The sequence below is a fragment of the Vigna radiata genome, chromosome 4, assembly GCF_000741045.1.
Source record: "Vigna radiata var. radiata cultivar VC1973A chromosome 4, Vradiata_ver6, whole genome shotgun sequence".
NCBI classification, from domain to species: domain Eukaryota; kingdom Viridiplantae; phylum Streptophyta; class Magnoliopsida; order Fabales; family Fabaceae; genus Vigna; species Vigna radiata.
This window is the reverse complement of record NC_028354.1, coordinates 3,580,983-3,602,080: the sequence shown is the minus strand read 5'-3', so window position 1 is coordinate 3,602,080 and position 21,098 is coordinate 3,580,983. Positions and strand designations below refer to the sequence as shown.

The window sequence follows — 21,098 nt, the reverse complement described above, 5'->3', positions numbered from 1 at the left end:
AAAAAAAGAAAATTAATTCAAAACAAAAGAAAATAAACAATCCTAATTTTCTTTACCAACACGTGTCCTCATTCTTCAAATGTTAATTCCCAATTTGTGAGGCTTGGAAATTGTTCCAGCCGAGAGCTACCCCAGTTTCCTCTGCTTCAGCCGAGAACCTCTAATTTAACATCTTCTTCTCAAAATCAATTCCTTTGCAAATGACNTTCTNGGTTCTCTCTCCAAATAGCATCTCATTGCTTCACCAAAACCGTGACAGCACCCTCTCTCCACATGGACCGTGATTCTCTCATCCGTACTGCACCAATTCAAGCTTCAAAATGAGATTAAATTCTCTTCTTCCAAGACGTGGCAGTAGCCTCTTCTAATGAACAATTTCATGAGTCAAACAATAAGCATTAAATGTGCACCAATCAAAGCTGCAGTAACTCTCCCAATAAATCAATTCTTCACTTCTTAAAATTAATTGGAATCACAAGCATCAATTCACCAACTAAACTCCTCTTTAATATTCGGACAACTCCATTCCCTAAGACATCATGTGCTTACTAAATGAAATAGCAATTAANTGATAGAACTTTCTTTCTTCATTCAGCAACGTCCCATCACCTCAAGCCAATCCCCTCTGCACTCATTTGAATGAAAACCGTGACCCTACACATCAGCTCACATCACCGTACTGCAGCATTTTATGCCATGGATATTGAAGAAAACTTTGTCAAAGTATGCTAGCCCAAAAGAGATTGAAAGCACCGAATAAAATGCAAGCAATGTGAGTAAACTTAAATGTACCAAAACGCAACAACAATAAGGGTGGCAGCTGGCCCTTCGTCACTAGCTTCAATCACTTCCGCCAATTAATATTTAAACCCATCACCAAATGAAAGTTGGAACATGTGGCAGCTCACTCTCTCAACCATTTAAAGCAACGTTTAAACCATATTCTTTCAAAAGCAAAACGGAAATGGTGTATTAATTAGGTAGCTCCCCCTTCGAGATTTTTGCTGCATCATTTTTAATCAACAAGAAATTCCAAGGCTAACAAAATAATGTTGCAGCAATTTTCATAATGGAAAGGAAATAAAGGAGAAAAGTGCTTCTATTATTTTTAACCTCTGAACCGTGTGCTCATTGTCTCCCTGGGAAATAACATTCAAAACCACAAAAGTCTCCAAAAACCCATTGAAAAACGAAAACTCGCGAGAGAGAAAATTCCTCTGCAAGGTGACGGCACACACACCCCTAGGTCTGAGAATGAGTCACCAAAAAACTAATGAGAGGGTAGGGTCCACCCAAAACCCTAGGGACATGTCATTTTTTATATTGGGCTTAAGTCTCCTCTACAAAATTGGCCCAAATAATACAAAACTTAAATTAAAAAGTCTAATCTACTAAATTAAAAATTGACTAATCCTAAAGTGCCTTTGTGGAGAATCTTCAATTTGCTAGGTGTCCTTCCAAAAATCCCAAAGAATAGTTCCAAAATTGCCCTGAAAATAGAAATAGGAATAATTAAGCTCAAATAATTCAAATTAATTAAAATATGAATTATTGGTCTAATTAAGCCCAAATGGTAAAAATGACACAATAACTAAGAATTAAGCGCAAATCATCAACACAATTCGGCGCGAAAAACTAAGTTAATGGTGTAAAATATTGACTCATCACCTTCCTTGTGGAATCTCATACTTGCATCATTCACTCCCTCCTGAGGTCTCCAAACAACACCTCCCAAACTTCACACACAGATCCATACAGACACTTTTACAAACAATGACAATGGTCCTCTACGTTGAGGATTGTGGTCCATGCAGCACAGGTTTTAGTCCAAAACCTGGTTGTGCCTCGCAAAATCGTTTACGCAGCACTTTTAAACGATTACACCAGAAACTTGTATGCTGCAAATGAGTTTCTTCTTCAACCTTCCTTGTGGAATCTCATAATTGCCTCATTCACTCCCTCTTGAGGTCTCCAAACAACACCTCCCAAACATCACACACAGATCCATACACACACATTTANTGCTGCAAATGAGTTTCTTCTTCAACCTTCCTTGTGGAATCTCATAATTGCCTCATTCACTCCCTCTTGAGGTCTCCAAACAACACCTCCCAAACTTCACACACAGATCCATACACACACGTTTACAAACAATGACAATGGTCCTCTACGTTGAGAATTGTGGTCGCTGCAGCACAGGTTTTTTTCTAGAACCTGCTTTTGCCTAGCGTAATCGTTTATGCACCCCTTGTAAACGATTACACATGAAACTTGTATGCTGCCCATCTATGTGGACTTCACCAAACCTTAAAAACTTTGCTTTTAATTAAAGGAATTATTAATAACGTGGTTGATATTGCCTTTAATTAACACACAACGAAAATAAAACGATATTGCAAATCATTTTATCATGAACAATTATATATATATATATATATATATATATATATATATATATATATATATATATATATATATATATATATATATATATATATAAATGCCGGTGGAGATGAACAAATCATCAACAATGTGATCTTATATATAAATTCATCTGTACAAGGAAACAATGTAATTTGAAATACAAAACAAAAATATTTACAATCCACCATACACCTAAATAATCCTAACAATCCTCCAAAAACCCATACACATGAAGCGCTTTCATTCTTGCAAGGTTTTCGTTGTCCAAAATCCACTCCTTGACGTAGTTCTTTCTAATTTCTCTCAAGTCCTCCTGAAACAAAATGTTTTTTACTTCAGATATAAAGAACACCATCATGTCAAATCTGTCACAATGAAATATCAGCTTACATTTGTATATTGCGGCAAGCTCTTGCCGTTGTACCTGTCCTCTCCATCCCAAATTTTCATTGCCTTTAACATTATCACTCCACAATCAAATCTAAAATCACAAAACCAAATATATAACTTATGACAACATACAATAGTGAAAACACCAAATTATTTACAATCAATGATTATCACAACTTACAAGTTCGGTTGGCTTGGAATGTTTGATAATACAACAGGCAAAGGAGCAATAGTACCTTCAGGTTGATTGTACAACATGCACAAAAATTTGGCCATGTTTTTACCCTAACAAACAAGTACATTAAGCATTTTCAAAAAAGATTATTAATTGACAACATTCAAGGAGAACATCAACTGTGATTTCATACCACAAACAAGTCAATCCTCTTCCGATCTCTGACAGCCTTGTTTAATGAGTCAATGACAAATATTTGTAATGTTTTCATGTTCAAACAATAACACCACCAGTGGTAATCATGGCAAAATGGCATAAACACCTACAAACAACATAACTGAAATCTAATTACATGAACATGGTACAATTTCCAAACTTAATAACAACACATTAAACTAACTCACAAACTTAGCGGTGGGAATGTCAGCAAGACCAAAATGGTCATTCCTCAGATAACTGGCGAAGTTATGAAGTGTATAAACATGTTGATTTTTTTCCATTCGGTTATAATCATTTATAATATGGTCCTGTAAACAATTACAAATGCATTAATGGCTTTTACATTATTTGTACCAAGATATATATCAATTGAAATAAATTATGATTTACCGCGTACAAAGAACTGAAATGCACCCTCCTCACAACACCGGTCAACCGTTTTTGATAGTGCATAAACATTGTTGACGCAAATAACACCACCTACACAATTCAAATTCTCTAAATAAATAACATAAATAAGAACACTACAAACTCCGTCAAGAAACGTCGTACTAACCATGTTATCAACATATGTACGTGGCGCTAAAGTCTGAATAGATGTTGTGTTCAAAGACTGGCCAATGATGTCACATACTACCTTGAATAAATACAAATATTATTCAATTGCAAAACAATACCTTTCACAGAACACAATTGAAATTCAAAACATTTACCTATTTGCTCTGTCTTTAACGCTAACTGCAATGTATAGTTTCTCAACATCCACATCGGTGGCTGGATCACCAACAAACTTCTGCAACGGTACATGCTCTTCATCTACATCAACATCATTGTCACCATCATCAACATCAATATAATACTGAAGAGAGTCGGATGCTACGGCTTTGTCAGTTCCTGCAACTTTGTGATGTTTGAGTGGTGGTTCTTCATCCGCTGAAGGGTGTTCATCGCTTCCACCACCACATCGTTCATCCTGTAAACGGTGTTCTTCAACTCCACCACAACAAGGTTCATCCCCTTTTTGGTGTTCATCGTCTCCACCACCACAACCTTCATCCCCTTTATGTTGTTCATCGTCCCCACCACCAAATCCTTCATCACCTACACCATAACCTTCTTCATCGTGACAAACATCACCTTCTTCGTTATAGATTGGACATTGACGCAGGTCCATCAAATCCTTCGTAAGGCTTGCAATTCTGCCATTCAATATTATTATTTCAGAATTGCTTTTCCTGATTATCTCCTTTGCACATGCTTCCCAATGACTGTCATCAGAGTTGTCTTCGTATGTATCCGGAATGGTTGATGGTTCACCCTTCGTCTCTTGACGAATTCCTCCGTCATCCATGTGAAAAGCAGCCCGCACTTTTGCCTTTTCACGATCGTTCACACTTAAGTACCAATCCATTTTTAACTATAAAAAACAAATAAAACTAAATTACTCAAATATATCCATCACTAATTAAAAACACACAATTCATGAAACTTTCAAAGGCTTACTTTTTCGTTCTTAAACATATTTGAAATTCTTTCTTCCGTTCCCGTGTAAGGGAACCATCGCCATATGCGCGGCCAGAGCCTTTGAGATCGATGACCGTGTAAGGACAATCTTTCTACGGTCCAAGCCTTGAAATATCAAAACAAACAATTAGGCCATATTTGTAACAATTTCAATCATAATTGTTCAATAAAATATGTTACCTGCAAAATAGCTACATTGCCACTAAGCCCCAGTGACTTCGAGATTTCTCCACGCATTATTTTCTTCATACACTTGTTTAAATTTTGTACAATGTTATTATGTACACAGGATGCCCAATCATACAAATAGAAACTATCCAAATCATCTAAAAGTGAGCAGGGCATGTTACAAACATGTTTAGACTTCCTCGGAAAATAAAATGTAACCAGACAAACTAAAATGTATAGTTTACACACCACATCCACCTCTATGTCCTCATCCACTACAATCATATGAAACATCTGAATAAGTCCTTCTTTGTCGTGGTTCTGGAATTAAACATGTCACCAACTAATCCAACTAAACATTCATTAAAGGTAACGTCTAGACCACCTATGTCTAACCCTGTGGCCATGAAAACGTCCACAACATTGAAATGAACCAATTGTTGACACACCCTAAAACTAACATCAATCCCAACCCACCGTTGAACCATCTCCTTCATTAATTTTAAATTCACTTCAATAGGGTTTAAAAGGTTCATGCACCACTTAAAAGCGGTCATATTAAGACGCTCTATATGACGGTATTTTAGTTTGGTATTCATTTCAAGAATGCTGGCCGAATCCATGAAAATACGAAGGCGCCACTACAAAACATTAAAATGACATACATTAAATGCTAACAATCAAACGTTATACATCACCCATACCAATAAAACATAAAATTTTAACTTACATTTGGTTTTCTTGAAGCCATTCAACCTGCAGTTATATCAATACCCAAAAAATAACTTAGGTTAGGTTTCGCTTAACAAATAAACCCCTCTATTACAGATTACATTTAAAAAAGTACATTCTTGCACTTACCCGAAATCCACAAAAACACCACCAACGAAATACGCAAATGCTCCGTCAACGACAACGACATACCAACCTTTCGCGAGATTCACACAACCACCCACACCACTACAGTGATGGTCCGACACACACGGCGGCAGTGACAATGAGAGAAGGACAAAACCAAACACCGAAAATGACAGAAACGACAGAAGGAGAAAACCCATGACCGAAAATGAAAGAAACGAGACGAGCAGAAAACCCAAGACCGAAAGAGATGGATAGATGATGCGAGACAAACCCAAGAACGAAATAGATGATGTGAGACCGAGAGAGGAAGTGAACGAAAGAGATGATGACTGAACCAAAGAGAAAGCGAAACCGTGAAAATGAAGAGCGCGAAATGAAAATTGTCTTCAAAACCTAATGTTCCGATTATGCCCCTACGTGAATATTAGAAAATGATTTTTTTTTTTCAAAAATCAGGGCCAATCAGACAACGCCATGTGGCCGTTGTCAAAATAGTGTTAAAAGGGAGTGTCAACATATCATTTTCGTTTTATTTATGTATCAAAACCGAAAAGGTTAAGAGAGAGAAGATGTTGTATAGAAAAGTAATTGGAATAAAGAAAAGTTTTATGCATGGGATTTTCTAGATTGAGAATGAAACCGTGAAGGGTTGGGAATGAATGGGTCTTTTAGGGTAGTAGTAGAGTGTTAATGTGAGAAGGGTTTGCTTTAGAGAGAGGTAAGGAAAATTGCCTGTAGAGAGGTTTAGCTTTCTCTCGTAACGCATGGGAAGAAGCAGTTTTACTTGGGACATGCTATGATTCACGTAAAGAGTTGTTAGGAAGAAGAATAATTTTGTTTGGGTAGGAGTATGAATTGAGATACAGAGGGGTATTAAACAAAAAGAGTAGAGGATGGTAGCATGGGAGGGTTATGGTATTTTATTTTAGTGTTAATTAGAAAAGGGAGTGAGTAAAATGAGAAGAGGAAGGGGTTGTTATAGTAGTGTTGTGTGGAATAAATTAATGAAATAAAAATGAAGAGAAGTGCAGGGTAGGGGACATGAAAATTGGAATGAAAGAGGGAGAGTTGTGTTTTAATGAAAGAGAAGAATAAAACTAAAGAAAATAAAGATAAGAAGAAGGGAAAAAATATAACACATCCTCCAAATGAACAAACAAACAGAGCAAGAGCAAAGTTTATATTCATTTTACACACATTAATAAATATAAAATTATTATAAAAGAGTAAACTTTTTCAATTTTTAAAAAAGGGGTTTGCTAACTTGCGTACGCCTATTTTTCAGTTGGTACATTTTAGCAATGTGTACCAGGTTTCAGTAGACAAAAATATCCTTATATCATGAATTCTAAGTTTTAAGGTTAAGGGTATTTTAATAATTTTCATTCTCAAATTAAAAAAATAGAAAAAGAAACCCCCAAACCCTTACTCACCTTTCTCATTCCTCTCAACCCTTTCTCTTTCATCTCTTTCACTCTAACCTTTTCTCTGTTATCCCTACTCTAGCCCCAATTGAAAAAAAATCAGAAACACTTGTCTTATTTTAATAATTTTCATTCTCAAAACTAAAAAAAAGAAACCCCAAACCCTTACTCACCTCCTTCATTCCTCTCAATCCTTTCTCCTTCATCTCTCTCACTCAAACATTTTCTCTGTCATCTCTGCACTAGCCCCAACTAAAAAAACACTCATTATTAAATAAAATGGTTAGAGAAAAAAAATACTTACATAAATAAAAAAATTAAAGCACCTAATTTTTTCTTTATATATTTTAAATAAAATTTCAAGATTTAGAATTTTTATTGTTTGATTTTATGTTGAGAATTTGATTGTATTTTGATTTGTTTTTTCTTTAGTAAAGGAAAACAAGTTAATGAATTTCTACCAAAAAAAATTAAATGGCCACGGAGCATCCTTCCTTTACCCTCTGAGACTACTACGTAACATTGTTCCATGGCCATTTAATTTTTTTTTGTAGAAATTTATTAACTTGTTTTCCTTTACTAAAGAAAAAAACAAATCAAAATACAATAAATTTCTCAACGATAAAATCAAACAATAAAAGTTCTAAATCTTGAAATTTTATTTAAAATTATTTAAAGAAAAAATTAAGTGCTTTAATTTTTTTATTTATGTAAGTATTTTTTTTCTCTAACCATTTTATTTAATAATGAGTGTTTTTTAGTTGGGGCTAGTATAGAGATGACAGAGAAAATGTTTGAGTGAGAGAGATGAAGGAGAAAGGATTGAAGGGATGAAGGAGCTAAGTAAGTGTTTGGGGTTTCTTATTTTAGTTTTGAGAATGAAAATTATTAAAATAAGACAAGTGTTTCTGATTTTTTTTTCAATTGGGACTAGAGTAGGGATGACAGAGAAAAGGTTGGAGTGAAAGAGAAAGGATTGAGAGGAATGGGAAATGTGGGTAAGGGTTTGGGGGTTTCTTTTTTTTATTTTTTTAATTTTGAGAATCAAAATTATTAAAATACCCTTAACCTTAAAACTTAGAATTCATGATATAAGGGTATTTTTGTCTACTGAAACCCAGTACACATTGCTAAAATGTACCAACTGAAAAACAGGCGTACGCAAGTTAGCAAACCCCTTTAAAAAATATCTCTGATTCAAATTACCACCACCATCTTCTTTGAGTAATATGTTAGAACCAATTTTATAAAATGATTATTTACATGATTTAATTTAAAAATGAAATTTAATAATAATAAGAAGGAAAAAGATATAACACATCCTCCAAATGAACGAATAGAGCAATAGCAACAAATTACAATGTCGCGGGTTGTTGTGTGTGGCTGAGGGAGAGTATGGAGACGAGAGAGAAACAAATTGGATAAGTGAGAAAGGTGGATTAGGGTAAGGCAAGGGTTTCTGATTTTTTTTTTCAATTGGGACAACGGTAGGGATGACAGAGAAAATGTTGGAGTAAGAGAGATGAAAAAGAAAGGATTGAGAGGAATGAGGGAGGTGAGTAAGGATTTGAGTTTTTTTTTTTAGTTTTGAAAAACAAACCCTATATATATATATATATATATATATATATATATATATTCTTTCATTAACAGTGCAATTACTGTGAATTCTAATTTCTTAAAAAATACAAAGTTAAGAAATGACTGTTCTTTATGTAAAAGATTTTTTTGTATATTTCATATTTTTATTTTATCTATAATTATATTTTAAAATTAAAAATGAAAAATAAAGTATCTTTACAATAAAGACTTAGAAAATAATTTAAAATAATAGTAATGATTTTAAAAATGGCACTTACTTATTTCATTAATAAAAAATCAAGGGTTAAATATGTTTTTAGTCCCTATTCTTTGGGGCGATTTTGATTTTAGTCTCTCTTTCAAACTAAGGTACAATTTAGTCCTTCAACTTTAGAAAACTCTGGTTTTAGTCATTTTTACCAAATTTTTTTAACTTTATTTGTTGTTTCAAACGTGTTTCTCAGTTAACATTGAAGCAAAAATGTGTCAAACAGTGTAAACAATCCAAATGCTATAATGAAACGTTGAAACAACAAATAAAGTTAAAAAATTTGGTAAAAAGGACTAAAAACAAAGTTTTCTAAAGTTGAAGGACTAAATTGTACCTTTGTTTGAAAGAGGGACTAAAACCAAAATTGCCCCAAAGTATAGGGACTAAAAACATATTTAACCCAAAAATCAATTATAAGTAAATTTTACGTTTATCCGAGATAACATTATAAATTTGATAATTCATAGAACATAGGTAAAACGAAATATTGTTAGAGTTATCCGAGATAATAATTAAGTATCTACAAGTTCTCTAAAAACTAATTATTACTCAAAAAATAATACTTATGTACAAATAAATTCTAAGTAAACCTAATAAATTAATCAATAGTCATAGCATATCAACACTTATTTCACCCTCTGCTTAAAGATAAAACTAAACACAGAGAAAATAATATAGGGTAAACTAGTCTTTAAAAAGAACTTTCATAATACAAGTGGTTAGATCATATATTCATTCAACATTTATAATATTGTAACAATCATGTAAAACACAAAATTAGTTGACTCTAGACTCAATTGTCCGAATACATGTTTTAACATATGTATTCACGATAGGTGTGTACCCATAGTAGTAATATTTGTACTCTGCAAAGTTATAAATACAAAGGTTATCAACCTATTACTCACGAGGCTAATATTTTATACCTAGAACAAAGTCCATAGTAAATACCTCTCGTCATTCTCTCCCCCACCTAACCCCACTTATTGCTTATATATGAGTTTAATGGTTAGTAGTATATCAAGATACTTACTTTCAGAATGTCCATATGTCAAAGCTCACACTACAACACATCATCACCAATTCCCCTTGGATTGATTCCAACATTCTTAATTCCACATCACATATTTTGTCAATTATAATATCTTTTATAAACTAACATATCATAACATAACTTATAAGTAACAGATTTGAAAGTTGTATTAAAACTATGTTAGTCTCGTCTAGCGAGGCCATCTCATTCGCTTAACGAGTATCGTGTGAAAATATACTCGCTTGACGAATGAACAGCTCACCTAGTGAGCTCAACACTAAAGCTCCCAAACTTAAATTACGATCATAATTCGCCTAGCCAAAACTCAATCACCTATCCACTAAAAGACAGGGTTAACCTAAATATAAAACTCGCCCATTGACCATAAACTCGGCCAACGATGGTAAAGTTAGTGAGCTTATTGACTTTGTTTTCGCAGTGCGAAAACTCGCCCAACGATGGTAAAGTCAGTGAGCTCACTGACTTTGTTTACGCGTAGCGAGAAAACTCGCCCAACGATAACAAAGTCAATAACTCTCTGATTTTAAGCTCGTCCAATGAGATTATGCTCGCCCAGTGAGTCTATATAATTATGTAGAACAACAATTACGTAGAATTATGACTGTCAGTCTTTGCAACACAATCTAATACATTCCACATGCACAACCAACCAAAATTCTCAACTTATATGCAATCAATTGATAAAATTTAGTATAAACACCAAATAGATCATTCAATCATTTCAAAGATTCAAACATGTAATTCATAAAGGAAGATCTCGCTTCAAGGATCACTCAGGCAATCTCTGATATTCATAGAGATTAGCAGAGGATTAGAAATTATAGACAAAAGGCATAAAGCTCTTAAGATAAAGAGTTTTAGAGAGATAATGTATTTTAGATAATGATCTCTTTAATAGAAAAGTATATTTATACTTTTGATTCAAAATAATTGAATATCAATATTTAAAACATTTTACCACATCTAATACACGATTTTTTTAGGCTCTTACAATGTTAATTGAATTTCATTCTATAAAATTCACCATTTTTCTAGAATTTTTTTCTAAAGTTTTATTTGTCTTTTCTCTAACATTTTAAGTTTTGCTATCATTTGTTTGATGATCAGAGACCACAAGTGGACTCACAATAGAGACATCTACACTTTTGACTGATTATAATATAAAATAGAGTAAGTTCACTTTTTGCTCTACTTTTGAATTAGTTTAACATTGAGACATATTTGTTTTAGAATCCATGCATGTGACATAAAATAGCTTTTGGTTTAGCTCAAGCTAAAATATTTTGCTCAAGCTAAAAAATGACTTTATTGCTTTTGGTTTCTTAACTTATTGAATGTAATGGTTATTGTAAATACAAATTGAGATAATAGTTATTTTTTTATATATTAAAGTTTTTGAAATGTGATATATGAAATGATATTGATGAGGAAATTGAAATTGTTATTGTGCTGTAATATGTATGATTGTATGTCATATTGAGATTGTTGAAATGAGTTGGTTATAGTTAAACTGAAATTGGTGAAAGATTTTAAAAGAATGTAAAATAAATAGAAAATGTCTAAAAATTAAACTTTTAAGAATGTACATGGACTTGAGTACTTTCTTAGGATGATATTGGTAATTTATGAATTTCTTGAATGCGTACAATTAAAATACTTTAGATTATATATATATATATATATATATATATATATATATATATATATATATATATATATATATATATATATATATATAATTGATTGTTTGAGATGAGATATGTGATATGAATTATATATTTTGAGAAGGTAATGATTCTTAGACTAAGAATATTACTATGTGTTGTGATGTTGAAGTGTATTGACATTAGAGTTGAAATGAGATTATCCTAACTATACTAGTATTAGACTCATATAGATAAATATACTTTAGTTGTGAGAGTCGATGGATGTTCTCTCTTTTGTAGATTTGGTAAGAGATTGAGTCTCACAAATATAGGATTTATCTTGTTATGGTCTTTAGGAGGGGTGTTGTCTAACCATGATATAGCTTCAATGAGGTAGGAAATGAGTTATGATAGGTTTAGGGTCTCATATTCTACTCAATATACTAGTCTTCCGATGGTCGAGTCAGATGTTTATCTATGTATGCAAAGGCCATGAAGATCTTTATATGTGTTGTAATCTTTAGGCTTTAATGATTGAGTGTGACGTATGGCTTGTGAAAAGATGTATAATTTTTAAAATTAGTAGTATGATTTAAATTGTTGATGAAAACCTCCACACCTAAAAGGTAGATGTTTGTGCATGCTAATTGTTGGAAGTCCCACATCGACTAGAGATAAGGCCAATTTATAATATATAAGTGAGGTGCAAACCTCACCTTACAAGCCGGTTTGTGGGGTTGAGTTAGGCGTAAAAACTCACTTTCTAATATGGTATCAGAGCCATGATTAGAGTCTATCCTAGCGAGTTGCTGGTTTTGTGGGGTTGAGTTAGGCCTAAAACCCACTTTTTAACATGGTATCAGAGTTGTCGTTAAAGCCTATCCTAGCGAGTTCTAAGTGAGCAAATCTGTTTCCACCTGTTGTCGGGCCGCTATTGGACCATTCAATTTCTACTATCACTTTATAATATATAAGTGAGGTGCAAACCTCATCTTACAAACCGGTTTTGTGGGGTTGAGTTAGGCGTAAAAACTCACTTTCTAATAGGGTATCAGAGTCTAGGACATGAGGAAAAAGGGAAATAACCCTTATGTGTTTATAGGAGTTTCATATCTTGGTCTTGGTGGAAAAGGCTATGATGATCGAGGACCTTGAGATAAGCCAAGTATGGTGGTGGACCCTCAAGAAAGTAAATCTTCTTTTGGTAAGGGTAAAACACCTCAAAAGCCTTATTAACTCCAATAAGGGAAGAGAGTGGTTGGTTTTCATGAACAATTATAAGGACAGTTGCAGTGTTTTAGGTGTGGAGGTGCATGAGGAGGGATTGCCCTCATTTAGAGAACAAGTGTTACATGTTCCACAAGGAAGGACACATTTTAAAGGAATGTCATTTGGATAAAGGGCAAACATGTAGTGAGAGAAAACAACTAAAAAGAAGAGGAAGTGGAAGACCTGAAAGGGTATTTGTTATTATGGGTGTTGCTGGTACATAAATTAATTTAGATGTTTTTATTTTTTTGTGTAAAAAATAGTTAAATAAATACTTAAGTTTTACTATTCAGTTAAAATTAATTTAGATGTTTTTCTATTTTTTATGTAAAAGATAGCTAAATAAATACTTTAGATATACTTTTAATTTTGTTATGTTAAACTCACAATACTAACAACACCATATATGTATAAGTAAAATTGAATCCGTTGAAAAGATGAGAACAATAATATTGTCTTTTTCTTTTACTAATATTTTATTTTAATATTAAAATAAATATATTAACAAAAATAAATAAAATAGTGTTCTAATTAGTATTATATGAAATCAAATAAACAATTTTTTAAACAATTTACGTCACGTCTCTCTCGTCTCCCACCTCTTCCTTCTCTCATATTTTTTCTTTATTTCTCTTTAATTTTCTTTGTCAATATCTTGTCACTTTTAATATTTAATTAAATATTATCGTAATTGAGGAGTTAAAGGATTAATTTTAAGATATTAAATTCTTAAACAAGATAAATTTTTATTTAGTCTAAATTATTTATTATCTTTTTTTCTTATGATTTGATCATCGATCTTACTTGAGTTAATTGAGAAAAAATATCCTTTCAACTTGATTAAACTTATAATAGAAAGCAATTATGTTTAGATATTTTTTGTAGGTCTCTAGATTTTGGAATAATTTATTGTTGGATGGTTTGAAAATTGCACTTGAAGATTTTAGGCAAAAGAAACATGATTGTTATAAAATTGTAGGATAGATGACCGGATTTGAAAGTGAATTTTCTACTAGACTTGGATTTCTAAACAAGGATTATAGTTGATTGAAATTTTTTTAGAATACTTAAACCTGAGTATTGTTGAGTTTCACTTAATAAATAATTGTTTAAAATGTTTTGAATTAAATGTTGTTATTGATGAGCTTATCTAGTGACTTGGTTATACATGTTAATTTTAGAGTTTCCCTAAATGGAGCTTTGAAAATAATTTAGATAAGTAGAGTAAATTGTTATAACATTCCCCATGATAATCATGAATTTGGTGTGAATATAAATATGCATGAAACCAAGATTGATTTGAATGTGTGAAGGGTGATGTTTGTACAAATCATGGTTTGGATTGGTCACTTGAATTGTTTAAAAATTGTATTATTGAAGTGTTTTTGAAATTAATTGATTTTTGTTTTTGAGGCAATTTTTTCTTATATTTTCATTTTAAGTGGAAATTATACACTCAAGAAAAGATAGAGCAGAGTTTCAAACATCGCTCTCAACCCTATATTAGATGTTAGTTCATAGTAGAACATACATAATATAAGTCTTTTGAAAGACTTCAACTGATATTCCATTTGTTGAATATTTTTGAACATGTAAATTCATGAGTGGTCTATATGATTTTTTATTTTGTGTTTGATTGAAATTGGATTATTTATGAATCATCTATAAAGTTCTTTCTTTTATATCATTATCTTATGTTAGGAATTTATTTCCAATAGATTACCTTGCATGGGTTGTTTTGTTTTATGCATTGTGATAAATGTGTAATGTATACAAGTAAATATTGGTACATGTGTAGGAAAACGTATGGAAAGGAATACAAATTTTCTTTTATTTTAATTCTCTTTATATATATATATATATTTTCGGTGTATGTTTAAGTTGGATTGTGTATAAGTATTATACAAGCTCTCTTATAGATTTGTGTATAATTAATAGTTAAATTTTTAAGGTGTTATGTTTATAGTATCAAAGTAGTTTGTTCTTACGATGACTTGATAATTGTGGGTTTGTTTTGTTTCTTTTATGTTTAAATAATTGTTTAAGTATAGTTTAAAGACATAATTGAAAGCTTTTAGTTGAATATTTGACAATTTATTTTAAATCGTGATGTACTCAAATTAAATGGTTGTTATGAATCAAAATGTAAGTATTAAGAAAAAAAAAGGAATCTTGATAAAGTGATGAGGATCACACTCATGATTGAGTAAAGATAATTTTCTATCTTTAATTCTAAAAGTTTAAAGCATAGTTTATAGGTATATTTGGAGTGGTTATTTATATATTGTATGTAATTTGATATTAAACATGTTTGATTCAAGTGCAAAATGTTTCATTGCATTAAGTAATTGTTTGTAGATTTTGAAGTTGTCTTTTTGGATATTAGTTCTACACCAACAATTGTTCTGGTGTAGCATTTTAGATATATAGGTGTTTTTGTTGTTGTTGGCACGAATTCCAAGTAGATTTGAGACACCTACATTTTAAGGATTCATATTCTTATAGCTAGTGTTGAATAAAAAACAATATCTTTAGTATAAACAAATATGAAGCAAGTATTTGCACATAAGTGTGAAAGGAGTTACAAGGTAAAGTTAGTTGTTTTGTGATTTGGTTTCAGATAGATTTCAATTGTTAAAGTTCGATAAACACAATCCGTAGTGTAAAGTTTTACATACATGTTTCTAGAGGAAGTATCATGAGTTGCCTTCCAAGATAGAGGTAGAGTTTTCCTTTTATCTGCTTGGAGTGAGACTAGTGTCAATAACATATTATAAGGGAACTCCAGCTGAGTTGTAAAGCTTGAAAAGGAATTGGAGATTTGATGGAAGACCAAATGTTGTAGTTGTAAGAGGTAATCACGAGTAATGTTGAAGAAAATGACCATAAAACTTATTTAACAACGAAACCGGGAACATGTGACGAATGTGTGTTGTGTCTAGTAACTGCAATTTGACCAACATAAAAGAGATCAAAATATTTCAGACTAAGCTTTTAATTCTTTCTCAACACTATTGAATGTTGTCTACGAGGTTGAAGTTTGTCAAGTGCAGAATCTCTTTCATATAATTAAAATTCGTGCATCATCCTATCACCCCGTTGCTTCATATAGTTTTGAGCTTTGGCCAATTGTTAACTTTAACTACTATAATAACATATCTCTAGCACATCAGAGTTTTGGTACATGTTCCGGTGATGCTGTCGTCGAACTCCTCCTACACAATTTCTCCCTCGAACGTCTGGTCCCACACTCCGATAGCTCCTGTTCATCTTAGATGTTCCTTCAGCTGCGTCCGATCGGTACCTATTAAAAGTACTCTGATGCTCAAGTCAGCTTATGGTAAAAGGTAGAGATAGAAAGAGAAAGTAAAATACTGGGAGTAAATATACATTCAATGTAACCAACCACCTTATACCTCTGACCTCTATTTATAGTTTTCATTGTAGGCTTAAGATTAACAAAATCTTAATCACAGCTCAATTGTTAGTCCAATACTTCTAATCTTGTTTTATCTTAATTCATCTTTAATGTTCCTTTCTTCCTGACCGTTTGGTCTTGTGGCAGATCATTACCTCAGATCGATGTGTCGACACCGATTGTTAGACAGCTCGATAGGGGTTTGTTTCTCGGACGCCTCCTCATGTAGTTGTTATCCAGACCGGCCGTATTTTCTTATCCGTCCGATTCCTACGGTACAGTACATAAAAGGAATCTTTGGCCTAATTCGCATAGCATTTTTAAGAGGTAAGAAAGTTGTAGTAGCCTCAGTAGTCCATAAAAAATAATCCTTTTTCAACAGATCAGTCAAGAGAGCAACTATATAAGCATAACGTTTAACCATATAAGAATAATGTCTAACAAGCATATAGTCATCTTTTATCATATATAGGCAGTACATACGGTCACTTTTTCCAACCAAATTGTATGTTACAGTATCCAGGGCCAAACAAATCTTATGTTACAGTGATTCATGTCATACCAAAGTAAAACTCAAAGGTATTCCTGAATCAATTCATATCATACAGTAAATTCAGTTTATGGAGCATTCGTATGCATATCTAGAACTCAATAATTATCTTCCCAGTTGCATGACCATCAATACTCTTGGCCCAAGCATCTTCAGCCTTAGTTAGAGGATATTTGGAGTCTAACACGGTTTTAAGCTTTCCTTCCTTGACTAAATCGATGAGATATTGAAGGTCCTCACCCTTGGGTAACAAAAACAAAGGCACAAGTTGCTTTTTGGAGAAGGTAAGTTTCTTCAGAGCAAATGTCAACATTGAAGCAGAGCTTGGAGTTATGTCTACAACCTTTCCATTTAAGGTCAAATTAGGCTCAAAGGTGGACCAAGGAAAGCCCACTGCACAGTGTATCACAGCATCATATTTCTTACCAGAGGGACTCTTCAAAGCAGCACCGTCTGGGGTCTTATAGTCAATTACCTCATCAGCCCCTAAGCTTTTGACCAATTCAATGTTGCGAGCACCACATGTTGCTGTCACATGAGTGTTTCCTAGCTTTGCCAGTTGGATGGCATAGTGACCTACACCACCTGATGCAGCAGTGATCAAAACGTTTTTCCGTTCACCGCTCCCATCAAGTTTGATCCCTATGGTTTTGGTGATTGCCTGGAGAGCTGTCAAACCTGCTACAGGTAAGCTAGCAGATTCTGATGCTGAGGTTTCTGATGGTCTTGATGCAGTGATGCTTTCCTTAGCAACAGCAAACTCAGCCAGTCCTCCACCACTCTAGCATGATAAACTTTCATGACTTATAAAACATGTCTTTTCTTTGATGAAGCTGCTTGATAACTGCTAAATTCTATCATGCGTTATCAAAATGCAGGAATCATATACCTTGTTAAAAAAATTTATGTGTTTTTGTCTCCTGATTATAATTCAATAGATATAAATTCAAATAACTTCCTGCAAAAATGTATGTGTTTCTGTCACAAAAAGGCCAGAATTCTACTTGCACGTTATGATGATATATAAATTTTGACAAACACCTCCATCAAGTCCTTGTATTGATGTATGAAGATATTTATATATATAGTTAATCAGTTTATAATTTGAACAGAGATGCTGTAAAAGGAGGATTTAGGATGGTATCATCATAAAGTAGAAGATCTAAAATTTCATGGGATATCGGTTTTTAAATTCTTCAAAGTTATCTACTGCTAGAAGAAATTGTTACTGGTAGTATTCTTTTGAAGTTGACAAGGGCTACAATATAATAATGATTGTGATAACTTACAAATGGGCTGACAAGGGCTACAACTTTGTCTCCAGGTTTGAACTTTCGTACACTCCTACCAACCTCTATGACCTCTCCTGCTATATCAGTACCTACATAATGCAGTATCTTCAACGTAATAATTGCATAAGGAGATGGAATACATGAGATAAAGTAAAAAATGTAAAAGATTTCGTAAGCTCAAGCTATAAAATATATTTGGAAGACTGAAATATCAAGTTCAATGTGTAATGCTTAATTAAAGAAAATCAGCTTCATTGTGGTGTTATTGATTCCACATCTTTTAGTTGAACAGTAATCACAAAATGATAGCTTCTAAGTTTATATAGAAAATAAAGATTACTAGTATAGCACAGGTAAATGTTTCAATATAGTTGTCAATGTCACATATTGCAAAAGGTAATAACGGACTATGAGATTGAGAAAAAAGAATTGACATGTAATAATAGACAGTATTTGAAGAGAATATAATATTATCACATACTGTTCCTCATATAAAATGGGAAAGATATTAATCAAAATCTTGTCAAAGATAGGTGGTAGAAAGTATAATTGAAAGGACTGGCCTTAGATTTCTGTAAGTGAGAACATGTCCTTCTTAACTCAAATTCTAAAATGTATGATAAAGATAAACACCTAAACAAGAAAGACAAAAAAGGAAAGCTACCAGGTATATATGGGAACTTGGAGGGCAAAAGTGGCCACAACATGCCTTTCTGTACTTTCCAATCAAATGGATTTAGACTAGCTGCTTCCAACTTAATCAAAACCTCATCTTTACTGGGAGTGGGCAAGGGAACTTCAACATGCTGAAATAAGTATAAAAAGTTATGAACAGCATTCTTAATCTGGTAATACTTTTTTATGCCATCGGTGCTTTCTATGAACATAAATTCAAATAAAATGCACTTCCTACATCAGATTGAACATTTTATCAGGTAACAGATTAAGCACACACAGATGAAGTCCTTAAATGCAAGTGAAAGATAAATCTACTGGGGAAGAATCTCAGGGCCATGGGTAAGGTAAAAGTGCCACTGGATAGTTAACTAATTTGGTACTTGATTCATCAAATTTACCCTGACATCCCTCTCATTTCTATCGCTATGTTAATCCCTAGATTGATATATTCAACTAACACCCCATGTCACCCAAAAAAGCACATTACAGTGTAGTGGTTGCCTTAAACGTGCAGTCTGTAATATCAAGAAACATAAATGTCAATGGTTTGGTGAGTATAATTTGCTCAAGAGATAGTGCAACACAAGAGTTTAAAACAGAAAAGAAGTGTTCAAGCATTGCGACACTTTTTGGACTATTAAGCAATCAATACAATATTCAAAGCAACACAATGCAACGACATGCCCATCGGAGAGAGAGAATTGAAAGACAACCCTTAAGGCAGAGGATCCTCCACCGTAGCTGTTGTACTGAACCGCATGCATGAGCTTTCCCATATCCCCAGCTGAGAAGAAAGGTGTGGAGTGTGTTAGTGTGAAGCAGAAAGGAAGCAGGGAGTAGGAGAAAGGAAGAGAAACATGCCAAAAGGTAACGCGTGGATAGGAAAAAGACAAGTGGTGGCATCCCATCCATCAACGTTTTTTCCCTTGTCGTATAGGTTTTGCCGTCATTAAGAACATTGCATTGAAATTTAGTATTTGTCAAATGCTTAAATATGTTTTTTTTTTTCCACTATTTATTAAAATTGCTTTTTTTCTTTAAAATATAGGTTTAATACATCATTTGGTCTCTATTTTTGGGGATTTGATTCAAAGTGATCATATCTTTCAAAAAAGTTCAGTAAGATTCCATATATTTCGTTAAAAATGTTCAATATGGTTATTTTTAGCTCATGGTGTTAAAAGCATAACGGTAGAAATGCCAACGTGGCCAAAATTGAGTGACCTGTGCAGTTTGATGAATAGGTGGCAATGTGAAATGCAATGACTTGGTGGAAATGGTTAAAGTTTAAGTTATTGGGTAAAATAAAAGGATTGACTAGGGTTCCTGCAACTTGTTCCCTTTTTTGAGCAAAGTGGTTGTGGATAGATAGAAATGGTTTCTTTCCAATTCTTATTCCAATACAGGGTGGGAAAGAAATTTGCATTCCTCAAATGATGGTGGTTGGAGATGAGGTGGGATAATCCCTCATTGCAAATGTGGTGATTTTGCTGTAAGCAAAGTGACGAGAACTCCACATTGCACTATTTTATAATACATGGTTCTCCCTTAACTTTAGGAGTTGTTACAAATCAGAACATATAATTAGGAAAGAACAATAACAGTAACAAATCTAATATAATCACAACAAATTAGCAATCAACATTAAATGCGATAGCAATCAACATTAAATGAGATTTTCACAGTGAACCTTGATCTTTATTTTCCAACACTCCCCCTCAAGCTTGATCATAGATGTTAACTAGATTAAGCTTGTTTGTCATATCAATGAAGTTCACGCGTGAAAGTGGCATGGTAAGCACATCAGCAACTTGGTGTTTTGAAGGCACAAAATTCAGCGAAATCTGCTTACTCTCAATGTGATCATTGATGAAGTGTCTGTCTATCTCGATATGTTTGGTACGATCATGTTGTACTAGATCTTTGGTGATGCTCAGTGTAGATTGATTGTCACAATTCAGCTTAATCGGTCCACTAATTGATATCTTCGTATCACCCAACAATCTATGAATCCATAATCCCTCACATACTCCATTCGCAAGAGATCGGAGTTCTGCTTCTGCACTACTTCGAGCAACGACGGTTTGCTTCTTGCTTCTCCAAGTGGCAAGGTCTCCCTAGACAAAGGTGCACATACCTGAGGTTGATTTCCTA

General features: G+C 33.1%; 1 protein-coding gene across 1 annotated transcript; it reads right to left on the bottom strand.

The window, feature by feature from the left end:
* Positions 1–16,860: 16,860 nt before the first annotated feature.
* LOC106758087 (chloroplast envelope quinone oxidoreductase homolog) lies at positions 16,861–19,819 on the bottom strand. The gene is made up of 4 exons (XM_014640999.2): positions 19,658–19,819; positions 18,931–19,072; positions 18,264–18,355; positions 16,861–17,755 (listed from the first exon to the last, which is right to left on the bottom strand). The coding sequence occupies exons 1-4, from the start codon at positions 19,718–19,720 to the stop codon at positions 17,066–17,068; spliced, it is 987 nt and encodes a 328-aa protein (XP_014496485.1). The 5' UTR covers positions 19,721–19,819; the 3' UTR covers positions 16,861–17,065.
* Positions 19,820–21,098: the final 1,279 nt, after the last annotated feature.

Excerpts from the sequence above, each read along its gene's own strand:
- LOC106758087 (XM_014640999.2), bottom strand. The coding sequence starts at position 19,720 with ATGGGAAAGCTCATGCATGCGGTTCAGTACAACAGCTACGGTGGAGGA. Across the intron at positions 18,356-18,930 it reads CAAGTTCCCATATATACCTG|GTACTGATATAGCAGGAGAG; the intron begins GTAGCTTTCCTT and ends TGCATTATGTAG. Across the intron at positions 17,756-18,263 it reads TAGCCCTTGTCAGCCCATTT|AGTGGTGGAGGACTGGCTGA; the intron begins GTAAGTTATCAC and ends TTATCATGCTAG.